This window comes from Chelonia mydas, chromosome 13 (genome assembly GCF_015237465.2).
Source record: "Chelonia mydas isolate rCheMyd1 chromosome 13, rCheMyd1.pri.v2, whole genome shotgun sequence".
Lineage (NCBI taxonomy): Eukaryota > Metazoa > Chordata > Testudines > Cheloniidae > Chelonia > Chelonia mydas.
The window spans coordinates 31,088,087-31,101,402 of NC_051253.2; the positions used below are offsets into that span (position 1 = coordinate 31,088,087).

At 44.6% G+C, this 13,316-nt stretch overlaps 1 protein-coding gene across 12 annotated transcripts in view; it reads left to right on the plus strand.

The window, feature by feature from the left end:
* CPNE1 (copine 1) overlaps positions 1–13,316 on the plus strand; it is an 89,012-nt gene that overhangs the window by 53,095 nt on the left and 22,601 nt on the right. For all 12 annotated transcript variants that reach the window (XM_037915860.2, XM_037915853.2, XM_043527474.1 and 9 more), the window contains 2 exons: positions 10,609–10,683; positions 10,959–11,030. In XM_037915860.2, the coding sequence (XP_037771788.1) occupies positions 10,609–10,683; positions 10,959–11,030 (147 nt within the window). The remainder of the gene's footprint in view (positions 1–10,608; positions 10,684–10,958; positions 11,031–13,316) is intronic.

Here is a 13,316-nt window from a genome sequence, read left to right on the forward strand (position 1 = left end):
GGTTCCCAGTCTGTGGCCTCAGAAGGACATGCACCTCCGTCAGCCAGGGACCACCCCACACCTTGGGGCTCCGATACAGTGTCCGTTCGTGGTGCAGAGTCGGGTCCAGCTCCTGCACCCACAACTGGCACCGAGGCTGCAGTCGTCACCGAGAGTCACGGCACCAAGCAGGATGCCTCCAGGGAGCAGGAGGGCCACGAGGGCCCGGTGCTGCTTCTAGCTTGATCGTCGTCATCGCCAGATGAAGCAGTAGCAGGGTCTTCCCCCTCCAGGCTGCCCCGTATCGCTAACAAGGCACACGAGGACCTGCTACACAGGATCGCCCGCAATATGGGGCTCCAGGCTGAAGAGGTGGTCGAGTTGGAGGACCCGATGGTAGACATTTTAAATCTTGAAGGGCCATCCAGGGTAGCACTCCCCCTCCTAAAGACCATTCAAACCACTACAAAATCTCTGTGGCAAACCCCTGCCTCCATCCCCTGACAGCCAAGGGCGTGGAGAGGAAATATTTCATACCCACTAAAGGGTATGAGTACTTATTCTTTCACCTGCAGCCCTGCTCGCTAGTTGTGGTGGCAGTAAACGAGAGAGAGAGACGTGGAACAGGGCCCAACTCCCAAGTCGAAAGACTCCAAACAGATGGACCTCTTTGTCTGGAAGGTCTACTTGACTAGAGGGCTCCATCTGAGGATTGCTAACCAGCAAGCAATCCTCATCAGATAGAATTTTAATTTGTGGAGCAAACAGACTCCAGGCTTTACAGCCTAAACGATCGTGGGTGACGCTGAAATCGTTGGGCATGCATACCCCTGCCACCCAGCAGAAACATTTTAAACCACAGCCCCCACAGCATTTCTAACCTCCCGGCACAGGCAGGACTTCTCCAGGAAGCAGGGCAGGAATGGCAGGCACAAGCCTCCCCATCCTCCTCCCAGCCAGGGCCAGGGCTTGACAAGGCCATCGTCAGGCTCTAAGTAAGCCTTTTGAAGGCATGTCTGGGGTTGACGCACCGGTCTGCACACTGGATCCTTCTCCCTGTTTTCTCAACCATCTGTCCCACTTCTATCGTGCTTGGTCACAGATTCAGATCGCTGGGTCCTTTGCATGGTGGAAATGGGTTATTCTCTCCAATTCTGCTCTTCCCCTCTCTCCCAGCCCCCTTCCCCGTCCCTCCTCAGGGACCCTTCTCACGAGAATCTCATACAGGAGATTCAAACGCTCCTTGCCGCGGGAGCAGTGGAGGAGGTTCCTCGGGAGATAAGAGGCAAGGGATTCTATTCCCATTATTTCCTAATCTCCAAAGCCAAAGGGGGTCTTAGACCCATCCTTGATCTGTGAGGCCTCAATAGTTTCATGAGAAAGTTGAGTGTCCGCATGGTCTCTCTAAGCATGATTATCCCCTCTCTGGATCCGAGACTGGTACGCCGCCTTCGACCTCAGGGACGTGTATTTCCACATCTCTATAATTCTTGCCCACAGAGGGATCCTCATATTCGTGGTCAGTCACAACGATTACCAATTTACGGTCCTCCCCTTTGGCCTGTGAACAGCCCCATGAGTGTTCACCAAGTGCATGTCGGTCATAGCCGCCTTCCTACACCAGAGGCAGGTGCAGGTTTACCCGTACCTCGACGACTGGCTGCTCAGGGGGCGTTCCAGGGACCAAGTGGAGTGATAAGTCAGCTTTGTAAGTTCCACCTTTGACAGGTTGGGTCTCCTGCTCAACGAGCACAAATCAACCCTATACCCGACACAGAGGATAGATTTTATCGGAGCAGTGTTGGACTCGGGTCAGGCTAGGGCATCCGAGCCAGAGGCTCGCTTTTGGTCAATGACAGACATCATACACAGCCTCAGGCGGTACCCTACTACCTCAGCAAGGGGTTGCTTGAGGCGCCTCGGTACAGCTCGTGAGGCTCAGGCCTCTCCAAGCTTGGCTGTCGTCACCCTACTGTCCAGGGCGCAACAGCCTGGACAAGGTGATCACCCTCCTGGTGCCGGTTCTCGAATCTTTCCACTGGTGGCTCAACCCACAGGAGGTGTGCAAGGGAGTCCCCTTCAACAAACCCCAGCCCTTTCTGTCCTTCTAGACAGATGTGTCAGCGCTGGGATAGGGCGCTCACCTGGGAGAACTCCAGACCCAAGGTCTCTGGTCGCAGGACGAACTTTCACTCCACATCCACGTCCAGGAGTTGAGAGCGGTCCGACTGGCACGTCAAACCTTCCAGGCCCAATTGCAAGGTAAGTGCGTGGGGGTCATGATGGACAACACAATTGTGATGTTTTACATAAACAAGCAGGGTGGGGCTTGTTCCTCTCCCCTATGTTGGGCAGCCCTCAAGCTTCTGCATAGCCCACTCCATTCACCTGGAAGCATCTTACCTCCCAGTTTCTCAGAATGAGTTGGCGGACTATCTCAGCAGATCCTTCCACGGTCACGAGTGGTCTATCCTCCCAGATGTGGTGCACAACATTTTCCAAAGGTGGGGAGTTCTCCGAATCGACCTGTTCACCACGAAGAGCAACAGAAAAGGCCCCTAATTCTGTTCCTTCTGGAATCGCAGCCTGCTCTCTCTAGGGGATGCATTTCTCCTCCCTTGGACGGACCATCTGTTGTATGCATTCCCACTGGTTCCACTCATCCCCAGTGTTCAGCTCAAGCTCTGCAGGGACAAGGCGGTGATCATACTGGTAGCACTGTCTTGGCCTCACCAGCACTGGTACACCACGCTCCTTTAGCTGTCAGTGGACACCCCAATCGCATTGCCCCTGGTGCCAGACCTGATCACCCAAGACCACGGTCGTCTTCATCATTCCAACCTCGAGTGTCTGCACCTCACCGCTTTCCTGAAAGATCTGGACAAGCTATACCCGCAGGTTAAGCAACCTATCATAGAATATCAGGGTTGGAAGGGACCTCAGGAGGTCATCTAGTCCAACCCCTTGCTCAAAGCAGGACCAATCCCCAATTTTTTCCTTAGATCCCTAAATGGCCCCCTCAGGGATTGAACTTACAACCCTGGGTTTAGCAGGCCAATGCTCAAACCACTGAGCTATCCCTATCCCAGCGTGGAATCTCAACCTGGTCCTTTACAGACTGATGGGTGCCCCCGTTTGAACTCCTGGCGACTTGTTTGCTGCTTTACCTGTCATGGAAGATGACATTCCTAGTCACCATTACGTCAGCAAGGAGAGTGTCAGAGCTTAAAGCCCTAGCCTCTGAACCTCCTTACACCATTTTCTATAAGGACAAGGTGCAACGTAGGCCTCACCCAGCCTTTCTCCCAAAGGTTGTGTCCCAATTCCACACCAATCAGGACTTTCTCCTGCCTGTCTTTTACCCGAAGCCTCACATGGATAGTCAAGAACAAAGGTTACGCTCCCTGGACATTCGAGTGCTGACATTTTACATTGAATGCACAAAGCCGTTCCATAAGTCGAACCAGCTGTTCGTGGCAGTTGCGGACCGGATGAAGGGCCTTCCGGTCTCATCGCAGAGGATTTCATCTTGGATCGCGTCTTGTATCCAGGCATGGTATGATCTGGCAAAAGTACTGGCCCCTGCACTAACGGCACATTCCACAAGAGTGCAGACCTCCTCGGCAGCGTTCCTGGCCCAGGCCCAGATCCTGGAGATAGGGAGGGTGGCAACGTGGTCCTCGGTTCATGCTTTCAGTTCTCGTTACGCTATTACCCAGAGACGATGCAGCATTTGGCAGAGCGGTGCTCCAGTCAGTGATTCCATGACCTCCAACCCCACCTCCTGGCTAGGGCGTCACCTACTTGGAATCGACATGAGCAATCACTCGAAGGAAAAAACGGTTACCTTCCTTTCATAACTGTTGTTCTTCGAGATGTGTTGCTCACGTCCATTCCAAACCCACCCGCCTTCTCCTCTGTCGGAGTATTCAGCAAGAAGGGACTGAAGAGGCGGTGGATCGGCAGGGACCTATATTCACCGCCATGAGGGCGCCACTCCAGGGGGCTCCACAGCCGACCTGACGGGTGCTGCTAGGGGAAAAACCTTCCTGTGACTGTGCATGTGGTGCGCACGCACCTAATTGGAATAGATACAAGCGACACATCTCGAAGAACAACAGTTATGAGAAGGTAACTGTTTGTTCAGTTTACTCAGTGTAGATAATACTTCGTTTGATTCATAAATCAGTTAGTTTTAAGTGCAAAACGTGTTTTGATAAACTTCCTTTTTTCTTATGTATCCAGCACATTTAAGGTAGTTTTATTTGACTAATAATTTCAAAATGCTGTTTTTTCACATTTTAATTGAATTCCAATTTCTGTCCAAAATTAATCATCTAATAAATAAGAAATGAGTCTTTCACCAATTTCTAACATGATATAAATATATTAAAATCAAGAATCTGAATAAATGTGCGTAGATATACTGCATCCTCCTGATTAGCAAAAAGAATCAGCATCAAATTTGGAGGAAAGGCTGTGAGTAGCTGCATATCAGCATGTTTTAATGGTACCAACCAATGAGAATCAGCCCTTTTTTAAGGAAAATAACTACAAAGCACAAACGCAAAACAAGATTAAAATTGATTATTTAAATCAGGGTTTCCTGTTTGCTGATTTAAATCATGATTAGAATCTGTGATTTAAATTGCTTAGGTTTTAATCAGTCTACGCTGCCCGCAACATAGAGACCACAGCAGTTCTGGTGCCTTTCTGACGTCCCCTCTACGACGTGACATCCTGGTTGGCCAACTCTCCCAAAAGCCAAGTGAAAAAGCTGTTCTGAAACATTAGTATCAGTTGCTTGTAACTTGCTCAGATGCGTTCTTTGATATGGAAACTTCCCAGCCCAAAGCTGGTTTCTTTTAAAGAGTTGGAGCAAAATGTGTGCAGCTTTTCTTTACATTCAAACAAGAAATAATTTTTTGGGCACAGTTTGTGATAGCATCTGTCGGTCTTTGTCTGTAACATGATAATTTTTGAATGCTGACTGTGATCTGTTCAAAATTTCAGGGAATGTTCTAGGTTTCAGTGGGCAGAAACTGATTATTTTGCGAAAAAAATAGAAGGGGAAAAATGGGGAACACATGGAGCCTCTGGCATCTGTTTAGCAGAGCCACACCTTCAACGGTTAGCACCTTCCAGCATAACAATACCTCTATCTCAACTCTGTTCATCCTCCCAGTAGAGTTCAGCATGTTGACATCTTGAGTGACTTATCTCCTAGACAGAAAGAAGAGAGGAAATAATGGGGGGAAGGGGAGCCCACAGGGCATCTGGCAGAGAATATCATAGAATGGGGGTTTCTCATATAGCCCCTGGTATGGGGAAAACATAGAGCCACTGCCAATGGTGGGGAATGGGGGATGCACAGAGCCTGGTGTGCAGGGAGGAGAGCAGTTACAGGGAGTCCCTGGATTAGAGGGCGGATGGGAGGGTAGCACACTGGGAGCTCGTGGGGAGAATGGAGGGGTGTAAGAACCTCTAGGTGAGTACAGTGAGCCCACCCTGTAGAACTTGCAAAACGTGCGACCCCCTAGTTTATATTTAAATAACTTGAATGGGCACAGTTTAAAAAATGAAGCTTATTGTGAGGCTAGCCCTCAATGAAGAGTCTTTCTTTGGGCTGGTCTACACTGCAAAGTTATATTGGTACAGCAATGTCTCCCAGGCATGAAAAATAGACACTCCTGAGATAGTTAAGCCAACCTAACACCCAGAGTAGACAGGGTTTTCCAGGTCCTGTGGACCCCCCTCTTAGGCTGTGGGGGGATCCTTTAGCAGTGAGCGGGCTTCGCCCGCCCACTTCCTGGATCCCAATAAGACCCAGAGTAGACAGTGCTACCACCTCCTGGGGAGGCAGATTTCCTACAGCAACAGAAGAACCCCTCTCGTCACTGCAGTGTCTACACTGAAGCACTACAGCAGCACAGCTATGGTGTTTTAAGTGTAGACATAGCCCGAGGTGCTTAGTTATATATTTTCATATGTACAGTACATGAGTTTCAATGCACATTTTAATTGTGATAATGATCTTCACTCTCTCTGCTGGCAGAGAAGATTTTACATTTAATGACTTGGTTAAAGATGACCAACCCTGGAAGAGGGTATGCTGGAAGCTGGGCTTCTGCCTAAAGAAAGTTTTAAAGTGATTATAGCATAGTCTTCTGCATTTTTTTAAATTAGAAATTCCTGTTCTGTCTGAGTGGAAAACTAGTGAAATGATTACATCTGAAGAGGAGATGAGATTTTAAGTCAGACTGTGAAAAACTATTTTTAAAGTTTTTTTTAACACCTATATATATAGCTTCAGTGATTAACACTTTGAAGAGAAGAGGTCTTTAATTAAAAATCCAAACACCCCTGTTCTTTCCATTGAAGTGTGAGAGCTAACAGTGTACATGTGCTGTGACCCCCAACATGTCCTCTAGCAAAACCAGGGGAGCAGATACTCCTAATTTTTATTTAGGTACAGAACAAGCAGAAAAAAATCTTAAAACCCCAAACGAACAACTCCTTTCAGGCTTTCTTTATGTGTTATAATAAAGCAAAAATAAAGGTCACAAGTCCAATATTTTTAGTAGGGCTGTCAAGCGATTAAAAAATGAATTGTGATTAATTGCACTGTTCAATAAATGGTATTCAATATTGTTTAAATATTTTTGGATGTTTTCTACATTTTCAAATATATTGATATCAATTACAACACAGAATACAGTGTACAGGGCTCTTATTTTTGATTACAAGTATTTGCACTGTAAAAAAAACAAAAGAAATAGTATTTTTCAATTCACCTAATACAAGTACTGTAGTGCAATCTATTTATGATGAAAGTTGAACTTACAGATGTAGAATTATATACAAAAAATAACTGCATTAAAAAATAAAACAATGTAAAACTTTAGAGCCTACACGTCCGCTCAGTCCTACTTCAGCCAATCACTCAGACAAACAAGTTTGGTTACAATTTGCAGGAGATGACGCTGCCCGTTTCTTGTTTACAATGTCACCTGAAAATGAGAACAGGCGTTTGCATGGCACTGTTGTAGCTGGCATTACAAGATATTTATGTGCCAGATGCGCTAAAGATTCATATGTCACTTCATGCTTCAGCCACCATTCCAGTGGATATGCGTCCATGCTGATGACGCGTTTGTAATGATCCAAAGCAGAGCGGACTGACGCATGTTCATTTTCAACGTCTGAGTCAGGTGCCACAGCAGTGGGTTGATTTTCTTTTTTGGTGGTTCAGGTTTGGTAGTTTCCGCATCCGAGTGTTGCTCTTTTAAGACTTCTGAAAGCATGCTCCACACCCTGTCCCTCTCAGATTTTGGACAGAGCTTCAGATTCTTAAACCTTGAGTCGAGTGCTGTAGCTATTTTTAGAAATCTCACATTGGTACCTTCTTTGCATTTTGTCAAATCTGCTGTGAAAGTGTTCTTAAAACGAACATATGCTGGATCATCATCCGAGACTGCTATAACATAAAATATATGGCAGAATGCTGGTAAAACAGAGTAGGGGACATACAATTCTCTCCCAAGGCATTCAGTCAGAAATTCTAAGTAACGCATTTTTTTCGCAAACCCCATCAGCATGGAAGCATGTCCTCTGGAATGGTGGCCGAAGCATGAAGAGGCATACGAATGTTTAGCATATCTGGCACGTAAATACCTTGCAACGCCGGCTCCAAAAGTGCCATGCGAATGCCTGTTCTCACTTTCAGGTGACATTGTAAATAAGAAGCAGGCAGCAGTATCTCCCATAACTTGTTTGTCTTAGCGATTGGTTGAACAAGAAGTAAGACTGAGTGGACTTGTAGGTGCTAAAGTTTTGCATGGTTTTGTTTTTGAGTGCAGTTATGTAACAAAAAAAATCTCTACATTTGTATGTTACGCTTTCACGATAAAAAGATTGCACTACAGTACTTGTATGAGGTAAATTGAAAAATACTATTTCTTTATCATTTTTACAGTACAAATATTTGTAATAAAAATAATATAAAGTGAGTACTGTATACTTTGTATTCTGTGTTGTAATAGAAATCAATATATTTGAAAATGTAGAAAAACATGCAAAAATATGTAATAAATTTCAATTGGTATTCTATTGTTTAACTTTGTGATTAAAACTGTGATTAATTTTTGAGTTAATTGCGTGAGTTAACTGCAATTAATCGACAGCCCTAAATTTTAGATATCCTTTGTAGGCCCCTTTTAAATCAATGGGAGAAACAATGTTTTCCATCCTGATTAAATCATACGTTTCTGATGATTGCACAAGAATATGTCCTGGAAAACAAATATCTAGAACAAAAATTCTTAAAATTTCTAAGTTCAGAAAATAGAGATGGCTTATTGTTCAAAATGGAGAAAGCATCAAACATCATGGAGTATAATCTAACAAATGAGTATGGGGTAATTGGGGAACTCTAGCAGGGCTACTTCTCTGTGTTTAGTTGCCTTTGTGTGAAAAGGGAAGGTGATTGCAGCAGAGATTGAATGAGTATTGGAGACCCCCCCTACACCATTTCTGGAGCAGAGGGTTGGATGTTCAGCCTAGGGGTAGGAAGGTGGGGTTCAAATATATTAAAACAGTACCTGGCTTGTTGAATGGCCTCTTTCTATTTCTAGAATTTCTTGGATCCTTATAGTAAAATATCAGTGTCTCAAGGTGTCATTGGGAGGCAATAATTAGAGGTGATATATTAGATTTCAGGGGGTGTCAATGGATGTCCCAGACTGCTGCGCTGGGCATCACAAAATGGGGAAGAGATGGCCAGCCCTCTGTAGAGATAGAGGTGGTTAGGGACTATTTAGAAAAGCTGGACGTGCACAAATCCATGGGGCCGGACGAATTGCATCCGAGAGTGCTGAAGGAATTGGCGGCTGTGATTGCAGAGCCCTTGGCCATTATCTTTGAAAACTCGTGGCGAACGGGGGAAGTCCCGGATGACTGGAAAAAGGCTAATGTAGTGCCCATCTTTAAAAAAGGGAAGAAGGAGGATCCTGGGAACTACAGGCCAGTCAGCCTCACCTCAGTCCCTGGAAAAATCATGGAGCAGGTCCTCAAAGAATCAATCCTGAAGCACTTAGAGGAGAGGAAAGTGATCAGGAACAGTCAGCATGGATTCACCAAGGGAAGGTCATGCCTGACTAATCTAATCGCCTTTTATGATGAGATTACTGGTTCTGTGGATGAAGGGAAAGCAGTGGATGTATTGTTTCTCGACTTTAGCAAAGCTTTTGACACGGTCTCCCACAGCATTCTTGTCAGCAAGTTAAGGAAGTATGGGCTGGATGAATGCACTATAAGGTGGGTAGAAAGCTGGCTAGATTGTCGGGCTCAACGGGTAGTGATCAATGGCTCCATGTCTAGTTGGCAGCCGGTGTCAAGTGGAGTGCCCCAGGGGTCGGTCCTGGGGCCGGTTTTGTTCAATATCTTCATAAATGATCTGGAGGATGGTGTGGATTGCACTCTCAGCAAATTTGCGGATGATACTAAACTGGGAGGAGTGGTAGATACGCTGGAGGGGAGGGATAGGATACAGAAGGACCTAGACAAATTGGAGGATTGGGCCAAAAGAAATCTGATGAGGTTCAATAAGGATAAGTGCAGGGTCCTGCACTTAGGACGGAAGAACCCAATGCACCGCTACAGACTAGGGACCGAATGGCTAGGCAGCAGTTCTGCGGAAAAGGACCTAGGGGTGACAGTGGACGAGAAGCTGGATATGAGTCAGCAGTGTGCCCTTGTTGCCAAGAAGGCCAATGGCATTTTGGGATGTATAAGTAGGGGCATAGCGAGCAGATCGAGGGACGTGATCGTTCCCCTCTATTCGACACTGGTGAGGCCTCATCTGGAGTACTGTGTCCAGTTTTGGGCCCCACACTACAAGAAGGATGTGGATAAATTGGAAAGAGTCCAGCGAAGGGCAACAAAAATGATTAGGGGTCTAGAGCACATGACTTATGAGGAGAGGCTGAGGGAGCTGGGATTGTTTAGTCTGCAGAAGAGAAGAATGAGGGGGGATTTGATAGCTGCTTTCAACTACCTGAAAGGGGGTTCCAAAGAGGATGGCTCTAGACTGTTCTCAATGGTAGCAGATGACAGAACGAGGAGTAATGGTCTCAAGTTGCAATGGGGGAGGTTTAGATTGGATATTAGGAAAAACTTTTTCACTAAGAGGGTGGTGAAACACTGGAATTCGTTACCTAGGGAGGTGGTAGAATCTCCTTCCTTACAGGTTTTTAAGGTCAGGCTTGACAAAGCCCTGGCTGGGATGATTTAACTGGGACTTGGTCCTGCTTTGAGCAGGGGGTTGGACTAGATGACCTTCTGGGGTCCCTTCCAACCCTGATATTCTATGATTCTATGATTCTATGAATACTGTAGCCTCAGAATGTATAGCTTTAGGATAAGTAAAATTTGCAAAAATGCCTTAGTGATTTAGGAGCATAAGTCCCATTGACTTTCAGTGATGCTTAGGCTCCTAGGGGTATAGGTTACTTTTGAAAATGGAACTTAGGGACTTTGTCACTTAGGTGATTTTGGGAAATTTACACTTGAAGAGTTACCATGTTTTCTGGGTCTAACTCCATAATTATGTATGTCTTCATTTGGCTTTAGATTGTTTCCAGTAAAACACTCACTCGGCCTTTGGAGTTGAAGAAAGGAAAGCCAGCAGGAAAAGGCACCATTACGGTAACCGTGCTTTGTGTATATCCCTAAAAGAATGAATGAGCTTGTCACTTTATGTAGAGTTAAATTTCTTTGGTTAAATAAATTAGCTTTGGGTAAATTAATTTCAAAGTTTGTCTGCTTTTTGGCAGTGTTAAATTGTGTTACTTGATGTGTGTGTGTGTGTGTGTGTGTGCAAGAAAACATATTTACAACCAGAAGCAAAGGCCCTTTCATGTGCCTGAGTGTCTGCTAAACTTCACTGGAAATTAATTTGTCTTTAAATTCTTGTGACACAGATTTCAGCAGAAGAGATAAAAGACACAAGAGTTGTCAGTCTAGAGATTGAAGCACAGAACTTGGACAAAAAGGTAATTGATTCTTACACAGTTACACATGTTTTTATAGCTATATTCAGGACTTGCAGTAAGGTGGAGTTCAGTTCTGCTCGCTCTGAATGTGTGTTTGTGTTCGCTAATTTTTTTTTTTTTTAAATCAGGAGAACAGTGTGGAAGAGGAAGTACTCACATTTAGTAAATGCTTAAACAAGAAACATGCTGTTTATGTTTTGAATGTAATGTCACATACAAAGTTACCAAACCACACTTTTGGGATTGGTCTTGCCTTTCATTCGAGGTGATTTCATTGAGATGTGTCTTTGATAATTGGCAGTTTACATGAAAAAACATCCTTGAGGTAGAATTGAAAGTTGAGTTAGGCTAAATATTAAATGTATTGGGATAACAACTGGAGAACTTCCAAAGGTTCAGAGTTGAGTTTTGAATCCTTATCTGCAGCTTCTCCCAATTATCCAGATTTTGGAGTCCTCCCCCGTATGCCCTACTGTCCATCATCGGGCAAAAAAATAATCCACCTTCTTCCTTCTGATGTTTCCAGACTGCTCCTTTCATGCTATGTTGGGGTGAGACTGTCTGATCCTTTGCAAAGTTGGTGTACTTTTCTTCTATGTTGTAGCACAATCCTGGACTGTCCATGTCCCATCATTAACACTGGATGAGAAATAACACAATCTAAATATGGAAAATGCATACTCAGTCTTAACAAAGACATATTGAAGACCACACAAGATATGGGAAGTTGTAAAGTAAATGTATTTTATCCCATTTATTATTCCAAGAAAATTATTGTGGAACCACCAGATTACAATGTTATATATTTAGTGTTGCATTCTAAATAGAGCTGAAAATGGATCAACATTTTTTGTTTTTCTCCAAAAGTGGTGGGCTCTTGGTGTGAACTTCATGATATTAATTTTTATTTAAGGCTGTCAAGCAATTAAATTAATCATGATTAATTGTGCTGTTAAACAATAATAGAATACTATTTATTTAAATATTTTTGGATGTTTTCTACATTTTCAAATATAATGATTTCAATTACAACACCGAATACCAAGTGTATAGTGCTCGCTTTATATTTATTTTTGTTTACAAATATTTGCACAGTAAAAAACAAAAGAAATAATATTTTTCAATACACCTAATACAAGTACTGTAGTGCAATCTCTTTACCATGAAAGTTGAACTAACTAATGTAGAATTATGTACAAAATATAAATTCAAAAATAAAACAATGTAAAACTTTAGAGCCTACATGTCCAGTTAGTCCTATTTCAGCCAATAACTCAGACAAACAAGTTTTGTTACAATTTTCAGGAGATAATGCTGCCCGGTTCTTGTTTACAATGTCACCTGAAAGTAAGAACAGGTGTTTGCATGGCACTGTTGTAGTCGGGGTCACAAAATATTTACGTGCCAGATGCAGTAAAGATTGATATGTCTCTTCATGCTTTAACCACCGTTCCAGAGGATAAGCGTTCATGCTTATGATGGGTTCTGCCTGACAACGATCCAAAGCAGTATGTACTGATGCTTCATTTTCATCATCTGAGTCAGATGCCACAAGCAGAAGGTTGATTTTCTTTTTTGATGGTTCAGGTTTTGTAGTTTCCACATCTGAATGTTGCTCTACAACAACTGTGGGACTCCTCGCCTTCCACGCAGATGATCTGTCCCCTTCCACTGGTTCTGATGGTACCTCCAATGGCCCTGGAGTCTGCCTTCTCATCCTCCGACAAATTGGACACCGGAGAGGGATTATTGGCATTGTACCACCTGTATGTGCATTCATGGAGGCCATCCCAGTCTTGGCACCCATGGAGCCACCGTACCCTGTGCCATGGGGACCACCTCAACATCCTCCGGATCCGACCTACTGTCCATACTGCAGACTCTGGTCCTGATGCCCTCCCTCAGAACTAGCCTGATCCACAAGGGAACTTTCACCTGCCTCCCCACTGAGGGCCCTTCTAGCAGGCACTCAGATCCGTTGGAGGAGGAGGAATCCCTTAGCCTAGCTCTGAGGGTGCCGCCAGAATCACTGAGATTTCCCTCCTCTTCTATGGATGAGGCAGTGACTACAGTATCCCCTTCGCCTCCAAATGACTTCAGACAGCTCTAAGAGCTACTGCACAGAGTCGCCGGGGAACTCTATATTACCCTGGAGGAAATCCAAGACACCCAGCATAAACTCTTGGATATTCTCCACTCCTTGGCACCATCTTGGGTTGCATTGCCTATTAATGATGCCATTCTTGAGCCTGCCAGAACATTATGGCACACCCCAACTACCTGCAT